The sequence below is a fragment of the Vespula vulgaris genome, chromosome 13, assembly GCF_905475345.1.
Source record: "Vespula vulgaris chromosome 13, iyVesVulg1.1, whole genome shotgun sequence".
Taxonomy (NCBI): Eukaryota; Metazoa; Arthropoda; class Insecta; order Hymenoptera; family Vespidae; genus Vespula; species Vespula vulgaris.
In genome coordinates, this window is record NC_066598.1 from 1,232,501 (window position 1) to 1,256,074 (window position 23,574).

The window sequence follows — 23,574 nt, forward strand, 5'->3', positions numbered from 1 at the left end:
TTCTCTTAATCTTTTTCAATATCTTCCTAGCGATCCTTCGATATCATCGTTTAAGCTTCCGAACTTGTCTAAAACTTATATACTTATTCGGAAACTTTTCTTCCTTATCCCTCATCATCTAAGAAAAAAGAAAGAAAGAAAAAAAGAAAGAAAGAAAGAAAGAAAGAAAGAAAGAAAAAGATTTAAAGTTTGTGAAAGCTGTTACTTGCCAGGCCCGTTTATTATGGTAGTTTTGCTTGGGGGCCATGAACCTTTCATCCCACCCAACCCACTCGACTTCCCTCCCTCCGCTCTCTAATGAAGCGATCAATGAAGATTTAATAAAGTTTTAATTCAAATCTCGAAGGATCTACTGCTTTCATCGAAGTCACTTCTTCTTCTTCTTCTTCTTTTACTACTACTACTACTACTACTACTACTCTACTACTACTACTCTACTACTACTCCTACTACACTACTACTACTACTACTACTACTACTACTACTACTACTACTACTACTACTACTACTACTACTACTACTACTCTACTACTACTACTCTACTACTACTACTACTACTACTACTACTACTACTACTACTACTACTACTACTACTACCACTACCACTACTACTATTTCTACTTCTATTTTTTCTATTTCTACTTTTTCTTCTTCTTCTTTTGTATCTTTCTACCTGGGCGTGCGTGTGTACTATCTCCCTTCATATATGTGTCTTTGTACGTCGTTTTTATTCTCTTCTTCTTCTTCTTCTTCTTCTTCTTCTTCTTCTTCTTCTTTTCTTTTCTTTTTAATCTTCCATCCCACACCTCTTTATCTCTTTTGTTTCTTTCTTTTTTTCCCTTTTTTCTTTTTTCATTTTCTCCTCCGTATCGTGTCGTCTCCCTTTTCTTTTTTACTTTTTCATTTCTTTTTCTTCTTTTTTTTAAACTTTAGCAGTGAACAGACAAATATTAAATTATACATACGTCGGATCTCTCGAAGAAATATCGAAGGTTCTCTGCCCGATGGAAGTCTTCTCTCTGATATTATCGACTTGATTACGATTGTTCAGGCTCGTTTAATTAACCGAGAAACAATATATTTTTTTGTTTCAGCCGACACCAAGTATCTATTGACTGGATTGAAGCATACATGCGGGACATGCGGGAAGACTTACAAGCACAAGCATCATTTGAAGAGGCATCACGATTTCGAATGCGGCATCGATCCAAAATTTAAGTGTGACTTCTGTCCCCATCGTACGAGATACAAGGATAGCTTGACGAAACATTTGGTGGCTCGTCATCAACATCTTCTCGAACAAAACACACAGTACGGTTATCTACAACGGCAGAGTTCATCTTTTGATACGGGGACTACTGGGGATTTCAATTCTAATCAACACGTCCAAGGATCCGTCTTTACTAATTATCCAGAATTTTCCTAAGAAAAAAAAGAAAAGAAAAGAAAACAAAAGAAAAGAGAAAAAGAAAAAAGAAAAGAAAAGAAACTCACGAGAATCTCCTCCAACGTGAATTCCATTCGATACTACTTCCTCGTTCCTATCTTTTTATTTCTTTTTTTCTCTCTCGTTTTTTCTTTTTTTTTTCTTTTTCCTTAATATTCCCCGTACGAAGCTGTAATACCTAATCGTTACGTACACCACATAAATATGTACATACTATTTGGGTTAAGGTTTATTTTACAACTGCAGTCCCGCAGAGCTTGCGTCTTTAATGATCCTTGTGCTGTAATATTATATTTTCTATACTCCGCAAACATGAAAATCGAGATCGAGGACGATTAATTCATTGTTAGGATTTATTATTCGTTTATCCTTCGAGAAATTTTTCGAGTGTTACCCATTCCCCGTCGTCTCTCGATTGTTGTAGAGAAAAAAAGAGTATATCGAAACGGTATTAAATAAATTGTTTTCTTTGCGAGTAAAGGGAAAAAAATAAAAAGCACACAAAAAAGATAATAAAGCAAAAAAAAAAAATAAATCAATCAAAAGGCGAACGTACGATCCTATTGTTTCTATCAAAAAAAAAAAAAAAAAAAAAAAGAACAAACGAACGAACAAAAAATCAAAAAGAAAAAAAAAGAGAAAAAAGTATCATAATAATAATAATAATAATAATAATAATAATAATAATAATATTAATAGTTACAATAAACGATTGATCTCTCCCTCTTCCTCTCAAAAGAAAGATGTGATACTACTTCAGGAATGATTATTTTCAACGATTCGATATCTAACGATGAGGATACTATCGGAGAGAGTACTTCTAGGCTGTTTCAAATAATCTGCCAGGTTTGAAGGCATCGTAAAAGCATCAAAGGAGCCCAGAAGTTTTGATTAAGAAAGTGTCGTCATCATTAGATGCGAATGATGCGAATGAATTATAGGCGAGAGAAGGAGAGATTGAAAGAGCGAGAGAGAGAGAGAAAGAGAGAGAGAGAGAAAGAGAGAGAGAGAGAGAGAGAGAGAGAGAGAGTGAGTGAGTGAAAACGAGAGAGAAAGTGAGAGAGAAAGAGAAAAAGAAAAAAGAGAGAGAGAGAGAGAGAGAGAAAGAGTGAGAAAGAGTGAGAAAGAGAGGACTGTTAGCAGTTAGGAATGGAAGTTTTTGCCTAATGGATTGAAATATGAACGGATTATTCCAGCTAAAATCGATTTTTCTTCATTTCTGGTTTACAGATACAGCTACGACCACCTACAGCTCGTCTAATTGGACAGTACCAACTTTACCATCAACGTCACGCGTGGTTATGTACACTAGATGTCTCCGATCCATGACTCTGACCGACGATCACGATCGTACAAAGCTTTGGGGTTCACGGAAATACATTTGCAACGATTGCCAAAAAACATTCGCGTTAAAGGCTTCTCTGGTAAGGCACAAGATGTTCGAGTGTAACAAGAAAGAACAAAGGGATCGTCAATCGACGAGTCAAAAACAAAATCTCTTACAAAGTTCGAGTAATGGTCATTCGAGTGCTACTACAATCTCGGCTACGTCGTCTTCTACTAGCAAGACAATTACTACCAATATCATCGAGAGAAGAAGATCGACGAGCAGGCACGCTTGTCCAAAATGTAATCGATCCTATGCATTCTTCACTTCTTTATGGAGGCATCAACATTACGAGTGCGGAGTTGAGCCACAATTTATTTGTCCTATTTGCAAGGCCAAGTTCGCTCAAAAAAGTAACTTGGATCGTCACGTACGAACTAAACATTAGATATATACGTACATATATACATACATACATGCATACATACATCAAACATACATATATATATATGCGTATATATATGTACGTAGATATATCCAGTCCTTAAACCGCGGAATTTCGTCTTTTTTTTTTCATTCGTTTTAAGATCTTCGTAATTCAATTCAGTTTTAGACACGCATTTACAAAATGATGCGATCGATCGATCTCATGCATTTTTCGTTTTACCATGATGGCATCAATATTGCGAGTGCGGTGTCCTTTCAGTATTCATTTTTGTCTTAATTTTGATCGTCATCTATGAAATATGTATTAGATAAATATATTCATACGTACATACATATATACATACGTACATACATACATACATACATACATACAATACATAGCACCGTATCATTTTATATCTTCGGAATACATATTAAGTATCCCTGATATTCTAATATTTTTGGATAATTATCCATCGATTCATTTTGATCATGTTCATTCATCAACCCATATTTACTTGATAGTTCCCTACTGAGAGAATTTTTCGAGTATGTATTCCAATCTATTTATGTATGCTTGTGCGTATGTGAGTGAATCTTTAGCTAGAAGTATAGAGAACGGATTCATTGAATTAGGTATTTCAATTATGTTGTGTCCAATCGCCGGAGCCGATCGTTTTCGTTTGACTCGTTAAAAGGAAAACAAAAAAAAAGATAGAAGAAAAGAGAAAAAGAGAGAACAAAATAGATAATACAGGAATAAAAAGTAAAGAAGAAAAAGTAATAGGAAAAAAACCGGGGAAACGTTAATTTTCCCTTATATCATTCTCGCCAAAGAAGAAATTTTCATTTTTTTGCAAATTGTTCTACATAACGACAATTTTTTTATTGTAACGAATTGTCGTTGTCGCCATGTTGTCATCCCGTTATCTCGTTGCTCTTATCGTATTCTATTATTATTATTATTATTATTATTATTATTATTATTATCATCATCATTATTATTATTAATATTATTATTATTATTATTATTATTATTATTATTATTATTATTATTATTATTTATTGAGAAAGAAAAATATTCGCGTGTAAGGTCGCCAAGCGCAAGAAAAAGAAGAAGAAGAAGAAAAAGAAAAAAGAGAAGAAACAATTGTATTTATGTGGCTTGTAAATTAGTAATTAATAAAGATGAAAGAAAGAGAGAAAGAGAGAGAGAGAGAGAGAGAGAGAGAGAGAGAGAGAGAAATGGAGGAAATAAAGTTCGCTCGAAAATCAACTGCGTTTATTTCCTTCGTTATCATATATGACGTATCAATAATAACTTTATCTGTTGACTAATAATTATCAGTAGTAAATGGTAATACACCGGTGTAAAAGTGAAAATATCGGAAATGGTTACTGTTATCAACGAATATGTAATGACGAGTAATCGTTGATGACTCATTGGCTTGAACATTATCATTAAGTTCAAGTTCGACAGGTATTTGGATCGGGACCATTTTTATGATCGATTCGTGGTCGATCGTTTGTTGTGATGTTTGTTAAAAAGTGAAGGAAATATTTTGTATTTGCTTTATCGTTGTTGTTATTGTTGTTATTGTGTTATTTTTACTTTGTTTCGTTTTTGTTTCATAGTTCGTTCGTTCCATTTGGAAACATCGACTGTACATCGTTCCTGTAATAATGTAATAATCGAGGTATTTATGAAATCAAAGAAAAAAAAGAAATTAAAAAGAAAAAATATATACATATATAAGAATAAGATCAACGTAATAAATTGAAAAAAGAAGTGTATCGATGTAGGGTAATACCAAATTATTTTTAAAATTAACCGTGTGTGAATTATTTTCAGGTACAAGAAAATTCTCCTCACTGATCTGTTCTACGTGTTCAGTTAAATTCAACCATAGGAACAAATTCCGACGGCATCTATTACGACATCACATGGTTTATCTCGCACCACGGTTCACCATACCCAGACGAATCTTTGATTGATCTTTAATCCCATACGTAATGCAAATTTAAATGACTTCTAATTTATATAATTAGGAATTATGTGTCTAAAGAAGAAAAAAAGAAAACAAAAAAAAGAGTGCCATATATATTAAAATAATATTAATTATATTTTCATATATTCCTGATCCCTAACAGCTAATCGGAGAAATAAAAAATTGTTAGTGTAATATACATCGTATTTATCTCTCTCTCTCTTTTCTTTCTTTTTTCCTTTCTTTCTCTCCCTCTCTCTTCCTCTCTTTTTCTCTTTCTATGTAATAATGTTGAATATCATTACGATAATTTCAAGATGATCGATTATTATTTTTAGATTGTTCTATGCATCCTCAAGATGACCCAGTGCTTTGATAATCTTATGTTAAACAAGGAGATTACAAGGATTTGAGAGGTAAAAATGATCGAAAAAAGGAAATTTGGAGAGAACTAATTCAATTTGTTTGTTTTTTTTTCTTTCTTTTTTTTCTTTCTCTCGTTTTTCTTTTTCAGATTCTTTAAGCATGTACAAGTCTCGAAGATTGCATCGACAAAGGAAGAATCAACGTCGATATCAACGAAGAATCAACTTGAAGAGAATATTTTGATATAGAAATATAAAAATAAAAAAAATAATAATAATAAAAGAAAGAAAGAAATCTATTCTCGAAGAAACTCGAAGAGAGTTGCAAAGTTAAATGAAGTAAATTATTAATTTCGTTAGAGAATTTCTTCTATGATCAGCTAAATAAATATATACATATATATATATGTGTGTGTGTGTGTGTGTATAAATATAAATATACATATATGCATACACACTCACACATACACACACACACATATATATATGTATATTATATGTCATTGAGAACATTAAATTAAACAATTTCGTTAGATCATCATTATCGTCAATCTATAAAATCGTCTAATCTTTCGAATAAATTTTCTGGGTTTATTGACAGATCGAAGATTCACATACGTAACACACGATTCCCAAAACACGCTTCTCTTCGCTGCACTCAATTCAAATGACAAGGAGAAGAATGAATTTAAAAAACAACAAAAAAGAAACGAAAAAGCACAACAACAACAAAAAAAATCAAATTGATATCCTTCTTAACGTAAAAAGTGGGTCAATGGTCCGCATTCATTCAGAATTTTCTTTTCTTTTCTTGTTAAACAGATTTGTCGAAGCCACGTTTCACCTGCGAAAAATGTGGACGAAGGTACACGATGCTTTGTAATCTACGTCGTCATATGAAGTGGGAATGCGGTGGGAAACGACAATTTCCCTGTTACTACTGCAGCTACAATTTCACACAAAAGACCAGTCTACAACGTCACCTGACAAGCATTCACAAACTTTATATGTAGTTTATACGATTGATTAATTGGCCTGATCTGTTGTTTTTTTTTTTTTTTTAGATGATACATCGTGTCTATCCTAAATTATCCATCGAATTTTATATTCCACGAAGAAAAACGAACGATCCTGTTTTATTCCCTACATCCGTTTCATTTTCTTTTTGTTTGTTTTTTTTTATCTCTCTTTTTTAATTTTATTAATGCTTGAAATATTTTTCTTCTTCTAACAGACTTATTGAACTACGAAAGAAGCAAAAAATTATGAGAAAATAGCAATCGATGGTTAAAAATTCATCTATGACGAATTTGCGACGAAATTGAGAAAATGCCGATGTACAAATTATCTATTGGCCAATCCGATATAGATTTCTATATGATGTATATAATATCCCAATATATAAATATATAAATTAATAATAGTAATGAGATAATAATAATAGCAATAATAATAAAATCTTTCGTTATTTCTTATTATTTCGAAAAATCGCAACAAGTTCTTATTTCTACGTTTTTATTAGCGAAGTTATCATTTAAATTCGCATTAACTTGTCGATTCATTTTTTTCTTTTTCTTTTTTTAATGTGGATGTATGTTGTTTTTTCTCTTCTCTTTTTTTTTCTTGGTGTCCTTCCAGGCTGGTCATAACAAAACTTTTGAATTTCTCTATATCCTTCATTCCTCGTTGGAATTAACATTGAAAGTATATCGCCGATGTGATAAAACATTATTAAGAATTAGAAATTTGTTATTGTGATCTGATAATACCTACGAATTACGTGTGAGATTACGTGTTTTTATTGGAAACAAAAAAAAAATAATGGATCATCAGTCATCAAACGAGTCATCTTTTGAAGAAACATTAAGTTTTGAAGAGTTTATAATCGAAGATATATGCGTTGAAGATACTTGTGCAGTGCCACTACAATATGAAGAAAATGATAAGTTTGGTTTTAGTGATCGTCATTGAAGAATTTTATCAAGAGGATCGATCGATCATTTGGATGTTATGATCCTTCTTCTCGAAGATTTATTTGGTCAAGTGAATACGAACAATAATTGTTATTTTTAAATTGAAATTGTTACTGAGAATAGAAATAATAGTAAAAAATGAGAAACAACGTAGTTCGATTCGTAATGTCTTAAAAAATAATAGATCTAATAAAGTTCATACGAATGTTAGATTCTATGAGTGTTAAATAGTATTCAATCTATAGAATTTAAACGAAGTCCAAAAAAAAAGAATAAAGATAATGTTAATCGCTTCACGAAATGTTATCTATACTATGTTAATTTTTTTGACGTTTCTTCTACTTTTTCCTCATTTCAAAGTAATAATCGATTTTTCTTTCTTGACAAGCCTCCTGTTTTCTTTTTTTCTTTATATTCTTATTATTTTATATTTTTATACAGGTATACATATATATATATATATACTTTTGAAATAAATATATATATATATATATATAAAGTATACATATGTATGTATATATATATATATTTATTTATTTATATATTTATTTTTCTCTCCCTTTTTTAAAAATATTGCCCTCTTTATCCATGTAAATAATTAATACGACAAAAATATACGTCGTGGAAGATCGATCCTGCATTTAACAAGTAGTACGTATGTATTATATAAAAAGGAGTATCCTTTTTCTCTATCTCTCTCTCTTTCTTTATCTCTTTCTCATAATTTGAGATCTATTTTTTTTTTCTTTTTTTTTATCTTCTTCTTCATTCGATACAATCTCTTGTTCTTTTCTTCTCACATTACATATACATACGTATAATCTGTCTTCTTTGTTAACAAACTTTATTTTTTTTTTTTCTTAATCTTTAACTTTCGTATATGGCGAAAGAAAAGAAATGAAAAAAAAATGGAAGTCCTCAATTTATATCTCTGTTCGATCTCTTATTTCAGGTTACATCAAATGCAAAACCGACAAGCCTTATATGTGTTCAAAATGTAACAAGGGATTCGCTTGTACCTATTCTATGAAACGTCATCAGAGAACAGTATGCGGTAAGATAAGGAACACCAACGGCCAATTTAAGTGTAAATGTGGAAGATCATACCCGAACAAGGGCAATCTAAAACGTCACGTTGTGAACGAGTGCGGCGTCGAACGAAGATTCTGGTGTTGCTTCTGTTTGAAAAGATTTACGCAAAACTCGAGTCGTATTAGACATTTGCGAAAATTTCACAAGGATCAATATGAAAAATTCTTAACTGGTAACAGCTCGATTGCTTCTCTCGCTAATGCGCACGATGTAACGAAAATGAAAAAAAAAATGAGATATTGTTCCTTCTAAAAAGAATATACCGACACACACAAAATAATTTTGTAACACTCTTTAGATATATATGTTTAAGGAGAGACAGAAATGGCGAGAGACAGGAAGTGAAAGGCAGAGAGTGGAATATATAAGTTTAATCCAGGGTTGATGGGATACAATTGGGGAAAGTTGTCAATTATCAAAAAAATATCTTTATTCGTCAGGAAAAATCCTTTTAAATACGCTATATATATATATAATGATTTTTCTTTTATCTTACTTTTTAAATTATATTAATACAATGATGTTAAATATTAAGGAATAAGTAGAAGTTCTTTTTAATTGTTTCTTTTTCGATTAAGAAAACAAGAGAGAGAAAGAGAGAGAACGGTCGTCAAAATCCAGGGTTGTGAAAATTTGTGATATAGGTAACTGTTAATTTATTAATGTCAATTTTATGTCGAGTCGCGGGGAATATAAAAAAAAAGAAAAGAAAGAGAGAAAGAAATAGAAGAAGAAGAAAAAAGAAATGATCCAAAAAAAAGAGTATTGTTGAAAGTGTGGTTCAATCACGTGCCTCATATCTAATATTGTACGATATAATATCATAAATGAAACAAATATTATCGATATATTATTATTAAGGGTTATTTTATCGGAACTTGTAACTTTTGTTTATTACGACGGTGATGCTAAATTAAGGGTTAATTGAAATTCCTTTTTCAGTTTGAAGTTTTTATTAAGAAAATAAAAGAGAGAGGGGGGAGAATAAAGACAAAAAAATTTATTTTATATCGTCAAACTCGAATGTGTCTGTCCAGTGGCGGATTAGAAATTTTTAGCAATAATTCATTTAATCAATTTATAATTAATTATAGGTATAAGAAATTTTTTATTAAGACTACTTATTCGTAAAGTAAATCGATTATTGAGGATAGATGTATTTTTGTCGTTTTAATTGTTTCTCTTTAATTATTAATGTCATAAATTAATAAAAATTAATAGTATTGTCTAAATACGATTATAATCATCGTTAATAACGATTATATATCAATTATTATTAACTAATCATTAAATTAGATTACTCTATTTGCGTAAATCCCGCCGCTGGATATATCTTTTTTAAAATTTTATAAACGAAACAAGTATGATAATTAGATAATTCTTATAAGAGATAAGAACGAAAGAAAATGGAAAAGAAAAGAAAAAAAGTAAGAAAATTTTAAATGCATCTACGAAAATTGTCTATTAAAATTAAAGAATTAATTTTTTGGCTGTGCTCATCACCGTCGCGTCGTCGTTTTTGTTTATTGCGCCATTTTTTCTAAAGGGAATAAAAGAAAAAAGGAAAAAGATTTCAATGACAAAAAAAAAGAAAAAATAAATAAAAAAAAAAAATAAAAAACTTTAGAAACGCGGCGGATTAGATTCGTACGTGGATTGTAATCCTTGTTAAAAATAAAAATAGAAAAAGTATATTTGCGTGGGAGAAAGAAAAAACGATAATGAATTTAAAAAAAATTAAAAAAAAAAGAAATTAATAAAAGAGAGAAGGAAAATCGAAAGCATCAAGAAAATGGAAAGAAAGAAAACATATTTTATATTTTTCCTTTTCTTTCTATCTCTCTATTTCTTTTCTCTCTACCTTTGCTTTTTCTTTTTTTATTTTTTTATTCGTTCGGCGAGGTCGAATCGTTACGAACCGACACTAATTTTTGATACGATCGAAAATTAAGATTGAATTTAGATTTTAGAATTAGTTCAATGTTGTACATGCATATATATATATATATATATATAAATATATATATATATATATATATAAATAAATATATACCTACATATACGTAAATACACCAATTATTGTAAATCGCACATTGATCGTTGCGATTGCGTTTTCGTATTATCTATTTGTTTAATAACTATACTCGTGTGCCTTTTTCTTGCGTCCATACGAAGCATCAATAATATATGTGTATATACATATATACATACATACATACATACATACATATATATATATATGTATGTATGTATGATGCGTGTATACCTAACATCTTGTAGTCGTATAGTCTATCATTAAGTTTATCATTGTCTTTTTAAAACTTTTTTTTTGATTTTTATCGATCGAAAAGAAAAAAGAAAGAATATAATGGAGAGCCTAACACTCTTAGTTCGTCTCTATTTTTCTCTCTGTTGGTAGTACAATATATAAATTTTAAGTGTTTTATTGTTTTCTGTAGTATAATTCTATATGGAACATATTAAAGAAATATATTAAACATAGGTATGGAGAATAAAAAAAGAGTTTATAAATAATTGAAAAGAAATAAAGAATAAAATTAAAAAAAAAAAAAGACAAACAAACGAACAAAACTAAAAAAAAAAAAAAGAAAATAAAAATACAAATAAGATTGTCCTTCTCTAATCTTTCGTTTATATGATAATAATGAATAATATGTATGTTAAACAATAATTTCTACTTGGGAATAAATTTGCATATTAAATGATTACATGTAATATTCATATATCACTTGTGTAAACGTTCTCGTCAAAATGAAGGAGGGAGAAGGAGGGGGAGGAGAAATGGTGAGGGGTTTGTTTAACGAGGAAAAGAAATAAAATGGATAAATGAATAAACAAATTAATTAATTAATTAACTAGTTAATCGATTAATTAATAAAGAAAAAGAAAAAGGGAATAAGTAAAATGAAAAGAATTAGGAAAGGAAAAGATAAACAAGAAAATGAAAAAGAAACTGCAATCAAAAAAAGAAAAATTACAAAGAGGTGTAGAACGGCGGAGGCAATTTACAAAATAAAAAAAAAATAAAAAAAAAATAAAAATAGAGTCGAAGCCATCGAAGCAAAGAATTTCAAACGACGTAAAACATGAAATTGAAAAGAAATAAAAATAAGCGTACAAATAATATTAAAAATAAATATGAAAAATAAAACGTGCAATAAACATATAAACAGACATGTGATATACAGCATTGGTAATAATGTTTCAGTCAAGAGTGGCCTCTATTGCGACCTTCTACCTGCGGACGTTTGGAGAGAGTGCAAGGATCATCTTCTCTGTCTGAAGTGTTCGAAACGTTATAGCGACTGGAGGAGTTTGAGAAAGCACATGAATTTCTTCTGTCAGGTGGAACCGCTATTTCCTTGTCCTTATTGCCCGCATAGAGCGAGGATCTCGACCTTACTCAAGTATCATATAGTACGCGAGCACACGGCCTATGTGTCGACCGATAAAATATGTTGACCACGAAAAAAGAAAAGGAAAAGAAAGAAGAAAAAACAAAGATACAAACGAACGAACAGAAATTTTTATCCTATCGAACGTTAAAAAAAAAAAAAAAAGAATGAGAAAAGAAAGAAAAAAGGAAATTTTTCCTGAATTTTTTTTTCTTTTCCCGTTTCCTTCCCCTAACACTTGCATCCCTTAACTCCTTTTTATATAAGCTACGAATTGCAAATAAATTTTTGTTTCGTTTTTTAAAAAGTTAAATGTTTTTAAAAGTAATATATATATTATATATATATATATTGCATTTTTAATGGATTTGTTGTGTTTGTAATATTCCCCTTCGTTGTATTAGAAAGTAATTAGTCAATAAAATTTCTCGTTTATATAGATTTTCTATCTGTCTTCTTTTTTGTTTTCTTTTTTGTATACTTTCAATCACGGATTGATATGTGATAGAGAATTTCCGTTCGTTGTTCTTCTTGTTATTGTTATCGTTGTTATTGTTGTTGTATTTGTTCTGTAAATTAAAATAAAATTATCGATTCTATTCCTATATTTTCTGAATGCATTTTAAATGTTTAGGATTATCGTTTAATGTCCAATAACAATATTAATATCTTTGAAGTTTCACGTCATTTTTATTACCGTTTAATTATAACAATTTCCTCGTTGTATTTTACTTTTACCAAGTCGACGAGAAAAAAAAAGAACAGGATGTAGATGGAGAAGAAGAAGAAGAAGAAGAAGAAGAAGAAGATAGAAAAAGAGAAAGAAAAAAAAGAAGAAAAACTAAACAAAAAAATAAAAGAAAGAAATAAAAAAAAAAAAAAAAAGAAAAGACATTATTTTAATCAGGTAATCGTATCTCTAACGAGAAGGTATCGTGATCGATCGAGATCATATATATATATATATATATATATATATATATATATATATATTGTTATAAATGTATTTGTGAAATTGTTTAAATTAATACGGGATCTATTGAATAAGAATAAGTCGAAAATGTATTCGTATTTCGAGTTCGATTTCTGTGAATCGACTTCGAACGAATAATAATATACTATAATCGTTATACTAATACTATAACATCTAACTTTTTTTAGGAGCCGCGTCAATGCAGAAAATGGAAGATTCGTTTGGCACATCGGAACATTCTGGAAGGTCAACGTTCGTATGTCCAAAATGTGGCAAAGGATACACGAGGAAGGCTAGTCTCCAACGTCATTTAAGTACCGGATGCGGTACACCACCGATGTTCTATTGCAACGTTTGCGGATACAGGACAAGCAGGAAGGACATATTGTTGAGGCACATGAGACACGTCCACTCTAGATCGCAAATTTAATTTATCAGATTCTTCTATTCTTCTTTCATTAATTACAGAAAAGAGAAAGAAAGAAAGAGAGAGAGAGAGAGAGAGAGAGAGAGAGAGAGAGAGAGAGAAAATGAAAGAAAGAAAGAAAGAAAAAAGAAAGAAAGAAAGAAGAAAGAAAGAAAGAAAAGATAGATCTATAGACAGCTAAAATGAAATAACGAAAAAAAGAAAATTTTTCTAAAAAAAAATCTATTATAATTACTCGTTAGACATTTGTATTATTGATAACATACTCGCAATAGTATGACCAGACGTACCCTTTGGGGAATGGGCTTTGTTAATTGTTCGAAATTATTATTATCATTATTATTAATATTTTATTATGTTATTATATTATTATTATGATTATAATAATTATTATTATTATTGTTATTATTTCGGTTATACCAATCTACGAGAAAGGATTACAACTTATGGTTGATCTACCGAAACATACCTGCATAAGTAATTATAGTATACCTACATACCTATATAAAAGACTTTTTTTAGTTCACACAATTTCCAATTTTTTTTTTTTGGTTTTATTTACTTACTTCTTTTTTTATTTTTTGCTCGTTTCTTGTTTTTCTCTATTTTCCCTTTTTTTCCATTTATTTTATTCTTACACATCAAGATTAAATTCTCTTATATTACACATATGTATTTCCCGTATCCGAATCCATTACCTTCGATCTCCGAAATGAACTTTCTGTAATTTACAATTAACTTATATATATATATATATAAAAATATATATACATGTACATATATATATATATATATATATATATATATATATATATACACATACATACATACATACGAAAAAAAAGAAGAGAGAGAGAGAGAAAGAGAGAGAAGGTTAAAAAAAGAAAAAAAAAATAGAAAATCATCATTTTGATCCGTATTCGAAGAACGAATCTCTCTATTCGTCGAACTTTCTCTTCATAGTTCTTTTCGTTGTTCTGTTTCAGGAACCTGGAACATACGTGGCTATTGGAAGAGTAACAAACACGATGTTAACCTACCTAAATGTGTACCCGATCTAATCGAATCTAACATGGATCAAGATAATACGGAGAAGATTAATACAGTCTACAAGTGTAACGTGAACAAACACATATGCAACTTTTGCGAGAAAGTCTTCCCGTTGAGGGGTCTTTTAAAAAGACACATACAAGTCGGCTGCAAGATGAATCCACGTAATTCGCATTTCGTTTGTGGATTTTGTCAATATACGAGCATGTACAAAGCGAACATGGAAAGGCACGTTAGAAATGTTCACGACACCGGCAATTCTAAATTCCGTTGCGACTTATGCAATTTTTCGAGCAATTATTCCTTCTGCGTTAGAAGACACATGAATACGTTTCATCGTAAATCGAATGATCTGCAACAGCTATGAATTACGAAACGTCTTTTTTTTATTTTTTCTTTTTTTTGTTATTTTCTTTTTATTCTTTTTCTGAATCTTATTTTTCTTCTTCTTCTTCTTCTTCTTACTCTTGTTCTTTTTCTCGCTTTTTTATTTTTATTCTCTTTTTTTTTTTTGGGAGAATGGAATGGGACGAACGAAGGAAACTGAAATTAGATTTCGAAGAAATCTTTTTTTCAACGATTAAAACACACTTTTCTATACTCTCTCTTCTTCTTCGTTTGTTTCGTTTTCCTTTTTCTTTCTTTTTTTTTTCTTTTCTTCGAAAATTCGAGCAAACTTTCGACGAGCTTTCATGATGAAACGAACGATCTAGCGTTCTACAATGGCTATGAGCTACGAACGATTTTATTTTTATTCTTCTTCTTCTCTTTTTTTTTTATTTTATTTTATTTCGAGTGATAAGATGGATAGAAAAATTTTATTGAGAATTATCGAAGACCAGTCGAAATCGTTCGATTTAAATGTATGATATTTTATTTGATCGAAATGGACGATATATATATATATATTTTTTTTCCTGTAAACACTTTTATAGTGTTGAATATTTAAAGAATTACTTCTAATTTCAGTGTATCCAGTTGTATATTCGGTATTAGATTAATTAACATTTTTTTTCTTCTTTTTTTTTCTCTTATATACGCGTGTATATGCTGCCTGTTTATCGTTCTTAACGATGTACCTGGTGAACGACACCATTTTTCTATAAAACGAAATAAGTATTAATTATAATTATAACGAATAGTAATCGCGTAATGATAATTACCGATAAGAAAACGCGTATTTTTAATTAATTAAAAATATACGTTTGACAATGTACAGGATGTAACATTATTCTAATTACTTAGAACATTTTTCTTTTATTTTTCTTTTTTCTTTTTCTTTCTTTATATTCCTTTCTCTTTTTTTTTTCTTTCTTCTTTTCCTCTTGGAAATTAATTAATTTATATCAATGAAATCTACGAAATCAATTCATTATCACAATTCTATGTTATTATAATTAATGAACAATTAAAAACGTTACGATTAATTAGAACATCCTGCACACAGCTTTCGCATAAAACATTCCTTGCTTGGCAAAATCAATTAATCGATCTTCTCAAACAAATCTTTAATATTTCATTCATCGTGATTATGCGATTAGAAAATTATTGTTGATCGATATACTTACTTTGTTAAGTACTCGAGATTATACACTTTAGAAAATATATAATAAATGATATATATATTATTATATGAAAGAAAGAAATAATATTTCAATATATGCTTGGAGAAGAATTTAAATGCCGCATATGTGTGTATGCGTGTGTATGTATATATATATATATAGACGAAAGTTTATTAATTAAGTTATTGTAATAAATTAAATGATGATCCAACAAAAGAAAAAATAAATAAACAAAACTATATATATATATATATGTGTATGTATGTATGTGTGCGTGTGTGTGTCTGTGTATGCGTGTATGTGTAATTTAACGCATACGAAAAAGAAAACAAATCTTTTTATAATATTATTTGCAATATTCGGACATGAGTCCAATTTAATTGATTGTCTGTTTTATTTAAGCCAAGCATACTTAGATTTATTCAGTTTTTAATAAACACGAATCGTTTATCAACAAATGTGTAAGGAAAACCATCTTTCTCTTTTTCTTTTTCTTTCTCTTTCTCTCTCTCTCTCTCTCTCTCTCTCTCTCTCTCTTTTTCTCTTTCTCTCTTTTTTCTCTCTCTTTCCTTATCTGTCTCCTTTTTATGTATATACGTAAACACATATTATCCTTGAACGTTTTCAAAATCTATTGTTAATAAATTTCCTAACTAAAAATTAATATATATATATACATACATACATACATATATATATGTGTGTATATTTGTGTGTGTGTGTGTGTGCGCGCGCGTGTGTATGTGGATGTCATGTGATTTAAAGTTTTGTTTCAGGATATTTCGACGAATGAAAGAACAAGGAGGGGACTACACAAGATATCGATAAGTCTTAAACGATACAACGATTAAAGTAAACGTATTATGTATTTTAAAGTATACATAAATACGTACACAAATACATAATACATACATACATATATGCATACATACATGTATACATTCATATATACATCGATACATACATAAATACATACATACAGATCGATTATATTTCTTTAAATATTTCTTTGATATTGACAAAAAATTAATAATAAATAATTTAATTAAAATGAAATAAAAAATAACAATTATGAAAAGAGAAGGAAAATCTTTTTAACAAAAATTGATTTTACTGTTTCAGTACCGTCGTCATGGCCGGTCAAGAACATCTATGGTTACGATACGAGCAATGGGATTTATTTGATGAACAATCAACAACATTACACCAACGATCATCAGTCTGATCAACCGTATGAACAGCAACAACAACAACAGCAACAGCAGCAGCAGCAACAACAAGAACAACAACAATTATATGGTGATAAGAGGAATGATTTACGAGAGAGAATATTTACGTGTCCCGATTGTAGAAAGTCTTATGCCGTTTATAGATCATTATGGAGGCATAGAAAATTCGAATGTATTAATGCCAAACCGAAACTAGCATGCGACTCGTGTCCTTATAAGAGTCCTCACAAATGGTGCATAGAAAATCATAAGAAGAAGCATCACATTAATTTTATACAGGATGATCCATTTAATTGGAATCATTTCAATGAGACTAGAAACAAAATCTAAGATTTTTCTTTTTATCTTTTATTTTTTTTTCCTTTTTCTCTTTCTGTTGCTGTTCTTTGCTTTCCTTTTATTTATTTTCCCTTCCTTTCATTCTCCTCTCTATCTTTAATTTACAAAAATATTTTTTTTTTACTAATTATAAACGACCAAAATTGAGATAAAAATTGTATGACAAGAACTTCGTTCGATTTTTGCTGGACTGTTAATGCTTAACCCTTTCTTTCTATCTATCTATCTCTTTTTTTGTTATAATTTATATAATATACTGGGTGATTTTCTTTTTGTTTAAATAAATTTTGGCAAGTAGTTTCGAATACGTTATTATTGTTCTTATTGTTAAAAATTAATTATTACTATTGTTTAATAATTACTTACAAAGATTTTATATGTTATTATTATTATTATTATTATTATTGTTGTTGTTGTTGTTATTAAAATGTTAGATGTCTTTATTATAATGCCTTCTTTTCGAAGGGATATCACTCGATCATCTTTTATTTTATTTTTTTATACTATTAAAGCAATTAGAATCATTTTGTCATTGCCTAAACAGAATTAAACAAATATCTAGATTAAATTATTCTTGAGAAGATGAACGAATCGATATCGATATCGACATCATTTTTTAATGAATCACGTTGCATACATAATTGTAATTTATATTCTTATGTTATTATATGAAATATAATATATATATATATATATATATATATATGAAAGGAGGCTAGTGTTTAATTAAAAAAATTAAAAAATAAAAGAAAGAAAAGAAAGAAAATATAAAATCGAATTAAACATTTAGATATGAATATTATATAAAAGAATTTTTTTTTTCTTTCTTTGATATACAATGAAAAATCTTATGTATATGATTGTATATAAAACTTTCGATATTTTATTGTAAAATATATCATGAAACATACGTTCTTAGCGAACATTTTATTTTATATATATTTTATGTGTATTTACCAATAAAAGAAATGATATCTTTTTTTTTTTTTAGATCTTATCTCACGTGATAACGTAAAGCGATTATAGCAATTAATTACATAGAAAGTAATTATTGAATAATTTCTCTGGACATATGTATATATACTTTTATTTATTATTAAGCCTTATCTAATTAAAAATAATGTTTAGTATAGTTTATTTTATAGTTAATTTTTGATACATAATTATATATATATATATATATATATATATATATATATATGTATGTATGTATGTATGTATGTATATGTATATACATACACATATATTATTGTTATTTTTATATATTATATAATACATAATATTAAAATATATATGTATATTTGATATAATATTTGTTTTAGATAAGAAGAAAGGACAAAAGTGATTTTCTATCGAACATTCAGAAAAGGACAAATTTTTTTTTGAAATCCTTATACTGACCAATCCAACGTTTTCTTTCTTTTTCAGATAAACGACAAGACGTATGGCAAAAGAAGGAAGAAATCAAAAAAGAAATATTCTAATAGAATAAAATACAAATTGCATTACTTCGACAAGATGATACCTCTGCAAAATATGAGAAATATTCTTCTCTTTTTTTTTTCTTTTTTATATTAATCAGACACAACTCTGAAAAGCTTGCAATTTCTCCTTTCTTTTTTTTATCCCTCCCACCCTATATATCGATACTTCTTAATTCTTGTAAAAGTATCGTTTCATTGGTATGATCTATTAAGGCACGTGTGATCAATTGATAAATAAATATTACAATTATAAATATTCCAGAAGGGTTAATACAACAATCGGACTTTATAATAATATTTTCTATTTTACGATATTATTGTCTTGCTTTCTTCTTTCAGTTCCTCGAATTACGTTCACATAGTCGCGTATTTCAAGATACGTATTCCCTTTTATTACCCTTCATCCTTCCTCCCCTTTATTTTCGGAGTAAGAATTCCAAAATAATTTCTTACAGAAAAAAAAGGTAAAAGAAGGAGAAGAAAAAAAGTAACTCGAAAGTCGACGAACTTTAAACCAAAATGGATTCATTCCAAAAAAAAAACAAAAAAAGAGAGAATGGAAAAAAAAGTATATCATAGCAACGTAGATTAAAAAGAAAAAATATAGTAATAATAATAATAATGATAATGATAATGATAATAATAATAATAATAATAATAATAATAATAATAATAATAATAATAATAATAATAAATATTAATAATAAATAATAAACAGAAGAAGGTCTCTTGATTTATACGACACGTGCTTTTCTTTTTATCCCTTAGTATTTAAAAATATACGTGAGAAAAAAAGGAAGAAATAAAGAAAAATCGACGAGTAAATAAAAGAATAAATAAAAAAAATAAATAAGAATAAAAAAGAAGCTAAGTGAGAGGAGCGTGTTTCACAGGTGTTCATCATCGAACAAACGAACAAACGAACAAACAAACAAACAAACAAACAAACAAACAATTATAGAAAAATGTCTGTTCTAAATTTAGAAATAATCGTTTATCGACTAATCTGAATCGTTTTGGTTCCAGCTTACCGGAAGATGTACATGGGGGATCAAGTTCTTGGTTACACCTGTACGATGTGCAGCAAGTTCTACAAGATGTGGAGCAACTATTTGAAACACAAATGCGAGCCACCGCAGTTCAAGTGTCCGTTGTGCCCGTTCGCCGCGTTCAAGGCCTTCATCCTACATGCTCATCAAGCCGAACAACATTTCAAGCGAACCTCACCGAACACCTGAGATATCATAATATCGAATATATTCGATATCGAACGAAGAAGGATCCAAGTGAATTTGCCTTAAAAAAAAAAAAAAAATGAAAAGAAAGAACAAACGTGCAAGCAAGTACGCACGCACGCACGCACGCACGCATACATATACACACATGTACACGTATACACGTATACACTCGAAATATATACACGAACATACGCGCGCGCGTGAAAAAGAGAGAGAGAGAGAAAGACGATTATTATTTCGTGTCGAATGTCATGTCCTTTCCAACATTTTCACTCGTGTTCCTTTCGTTTTTTCTTTTTTGTTTTATTCCTTCTTTATTTTTTATTTCTTTTTTTATCTTTTTTTTTTTTATTTATTTTTTTCCCCCTTGACTTTTGATCGATAATCGATTAATGTATTATATAGATAAGTATCGATATCACGGGACAAAAGTTCCTAGATGATAATGAAGAGATTCTAAAGTAAGAAAAAAAAAGAAAGAAAGAAAGAAAGAAAAATAAATAAATCAATAAAAGAAAAGTTAATTCGTATAAATGTCGCGATAAAGTATAAAGATTGATATTTTAAAATCTCTTGAAGAACTTTTTGTTAGTTTGGTTCATCATCCCTGCGCGTAATTTTCAATCCGTGCTTTCGATACTTGTCGATAAATTCGAGATAATAGTTATCACTCGTTATCACTCATTTACGTGATAAATACGAGCTGAGTGGAGCTCAGTGGTCCAACATTAATTTTCTCATTCATTTCCTTTTCTCTTTTTCTTTTTCTTTCTCTTTCTTTTTTTTTTCTTTTTTCTTTTCTCTTTTCTTTTCAAGTTCGCATCGTCAAATCAAACCTGCCAAATCGTATATAGTAAGTAGAAAGAGTTTTCAAAGGAGCTCCTTTCGAAGTTGGTTCTCTATATACATATAATTTCTTGCGTTGATCACACGAATGTGACGTGTCGTCGTAATGTTTGATAGTTCCTAATGAAAGCAAAAAAAAATATAGAAAAATATATATATAAAAATATACAAATAGATATATATATAGGTATTAAAAAAAAAAATTAAAAAGTAAAAAAAAAAATTAAAAAGAAAATAATAAACAAAAAATATCCTTTAGATACGTATAACGTCGACGATCCTCTGGCTCGCGACACATAAGCGCCTTTTTTTCTTTTTGTTCTTTTTTTTCTTTCTTTCTTTCTTTTTTTTTTTTAAATATTTTCCCCTTCACTATTTATTCTCTTTCTTCCTCCAAAAGGGAAGGATTTTTATTTTATTTTATTTTTTTTTTTTTTAATCGCAAGGACCGATCGTATTATTACTGGTCGAAATATGCTAAACTGAACGATTAGCATAATTAATTTTCAATGAAAGAATTTGTGTTATTCTTTTTTCTCGCTCCTTTCCTTCTCTCGTTGCAATTTTATTTTTATTTATTTATTTCCTTTTCTTTGTTCTTTTTATTTTTTTCTTTTCTTCGCCTGTTCATTTTTCCTCCCCTCAGCTTTCATATTTTATTTAATTTAATCCTCTTCTTCCTTTTTTCTTTTTTAATTTTTAAGATCGTACAATAAATATCTCCTTCCGTAGCCTCGAGTTTTAATCGATAAATAATCGATATCAGCTTGTTTCGTTTTACCTTTTACTGCGTGAGTAGTTAGAGGGAAGTATTTCTTTTATTTTCTCGTTTGTTTCGGTCTCGTGTCGATTATTTTTTTGTTTTACCTTTTTTTTTTAACTTTTTCGTGTTCATCGATCGTGTTTTCGAGCAAAATAGCCGACTGATTTCACACTTTGTTTTTTTTTCTCTCGATATTAGATTTAAGTACAAGAAAATATACACGTACACACACACACACACATACACCCACGCGCGAATTAAAATCATTGATTTTTCACGTACTTTAGTAACGTGATGGACTGCACGGATGAACATAACACAATCTGTAGTATTTATAAATGTATGTATTTTCATAATACTACCACAATAAAGTATCAGTAGTGAAAGTGAGAACTCTCTCTGTATTTGTGGAGTGTCTCTTCGAAATACGTGAGTGATTTTTATTCATTAGATTTGATTCAAAGAAAGAAGAGAAAAAGAAAAAAGAAAGAAAAGAAGAAAGAAAAAAACGATCGAAAAGAAATTCTACCACCTTTCCAACATCTTAACTTTCTTTTTTCGTCCTTATTACGTCTTCCTTTCTCTGATGTTTTTCCTTGCTTTTTTAAATGTTTTCTTTATTTTTTTCGGAGTTAACTATCCATGCAAAAACAAACGAGAAAGAAAAAAGGAAAGAAAAAGAAAAAATATCGATGAGAATATGAAAATACGATTTATATGTATTAAAAAAAAAAAAATAAAAAAGAGAGACAAAGACGTAGATCACGATTACAGAGTTTCAAAAAAGAAAAGAAAAGAAAAGAAAAAAAAGGAAAGGAAAGAAAAGAAAAGGAAGAAATAAAGAAAGATAGAAAAGACCGTGATCTCTGATAAAATTAAAAAGAGAAAGAGAAAAATTAGAGAGAGAGAGAGAAAGAGAGAGAGAGAGGTGGCAGAATATTTTTAAGAGATTAATCACTTCTCGATCGTCTTTATTTCTGAATGAAAAATAATAGAAATGTCGAGGCAGACCTAATCAATAATAATACCGTACGCTTCCAATAAGTTATCATTTATTTTCCAGGTTACCATAGGTGCTACGAGTGTACAAATAAATCTGAAATGGCCTTGAATCGACATGTCGAGAGGAATGCAGCAGGATCATCTGTTGCTGTAGAACATAATCATGCCAATGAAATTTAACATGTTAAATCGTACGAAGAAAGGAGATTTTATCTTTAACTATCGAATATAGGATTCAAGAAAATTTTGCTCTTCCCTTTTTCTTTTTTATTTTTCTCCGCATTAACATCGTAAAAATATAAGTGAAGAAAACGGCAAGAAACATCAAGAAAAAGAAGAGAAGCCGAGCATTTTAGCAATCTATATTTTATTTTTATTTTTATTTATTTTCTTTTTTTCTTTCTTTAATCATCGACACGTTGGGTGTATTCGATAAAAAATGATAAGAAAGAAAAAAGAAAAAAAAAGGAATGATTGATATGCTTGTGATGTTCAAAGAAATGTTTTTTCTCCCTGATTAGGCTCATCATAGTCAGGTGTGTGTGTGTGTGTGTGTTCGATAAAAAGAAATGATAAGAACAAAGAGAAAAAAGTGGGCTTTATTAATTCTCTTTTAATTTCTTT

General features: G+C 29.1%; 3 protein-coding genes and 1 long non-coding RNA gene across 5 annotated transcripts in view; all 4 read left to right on the forward strand.

Annotated features, from left to right (window-relative positions):
• The window catches only part of LOC127068531 (zinc finger protein 568-like), a 15,795-nt gene extending 2,258 nt beyond the window's left edge, over nt 1-13,537 (forward strand). The window contains exons 2-5 of the mRNA XM_051004812.1: nt 1,095-1,424; nt 2,678-3,187; nt 8,479-8,790; nt 13,196-13,537. Of these exons, the coding sequence (XP_050860769.1) occupies nt 1,095-1,424; nt 2,678-3,187; nt 8,479-8,790; nt 13,196-13,437 (1,394 nt within the window). The 3' untranslated portion in view covers nt 13,438-13,537. The remainder of the gene's footprint in view (nt 1-1,094; nt 1,425-2,677; nt 3,188-8,478; nt 8,791-13,195) is intronic.
• On the forward strand, nt 2,709-8,638 carry LOC127068484 (uncharacterized). Of its 2 annotated transcripts, XR_007782938.1 has the most exons (5): nt 2,709-4,897; nt 5,053-5,210; nt 5,527-5,604; nt 5,703-8,177; nt 8,479-8,638. It is a non-coding gene; the product is annotated as an uncharacterized LOC127068484 (long non-coding RNA). The 2 variants fall into 2 exon arrangements; XR_007782937.1 differs by having other exon boundaries at nt 5,527-8,177.
• Nucleotides 13,538-13,687: 150 nt separating the features above from the next.
• LOC127068462 (transcription factor hamlet-like) lies at nt 13,688-16,819 on the forward strand. The gene is made up of 2 exons (XM_051004712.1): nt 13,688-13,911; nt 14,421-16,819. The coding sequence occupies exons 1-2, from the start codon at nt 13,809-13,811 to the stop codon at nt 14,849-14,851; spliced, it is 534 nt and encodes a 177-aa protein (XP_050860669.1). The 5' UTR covers nt 13,688-13,808; the 3' UTR covers nt 14,852-16,819.
• A 13-nt stretch (nt 16,820-16,832) lies between these two features.
• Nucleotides 16,833-18,317, forward strand: LOC127068471 (J domain-containing protein DDB_G0295729-like). The gene is made up of 2 exons (XM_051004728.1): nt 16,833-16,901; nt 17,172-18,317. Exon 2 carries the CDS (start codon nt 17,234-17,236, stop codon nt 17,606-17,608), a length of 375 nt encoding a protein of 124 aa, XP_050860685.1. The 5' UTR covers nt 16,833-16,901; nt 17,172-17,233; the 3' UTR covers nt 17,609-18,317.
• The last annotated feature ends 5,257 nt before the right edge of the window (nt 18,318-23,574 follow it).

Coding starts and splice junctions, on each gene's coding strand:
- LOC127068462 (XM_051004712.1), top strand. CDS start 13,809: ATGATTATAATAATTATTATTATTATTGTTATTATTTCGGTTATACCA. Junction 13,912..14,420: donor ACCGAAACATACCTGCATAA/GTAATTATAGTA, acceptor GTTCTGTTTCAG/GAACCTGGAACATACGTGGC.
- LOC127068471 (XM_051004728.1), top strand. CDS start 17,234: ATGAACAATCAACAACATTACACCAACGATCATCAGTCTGATCAACCG.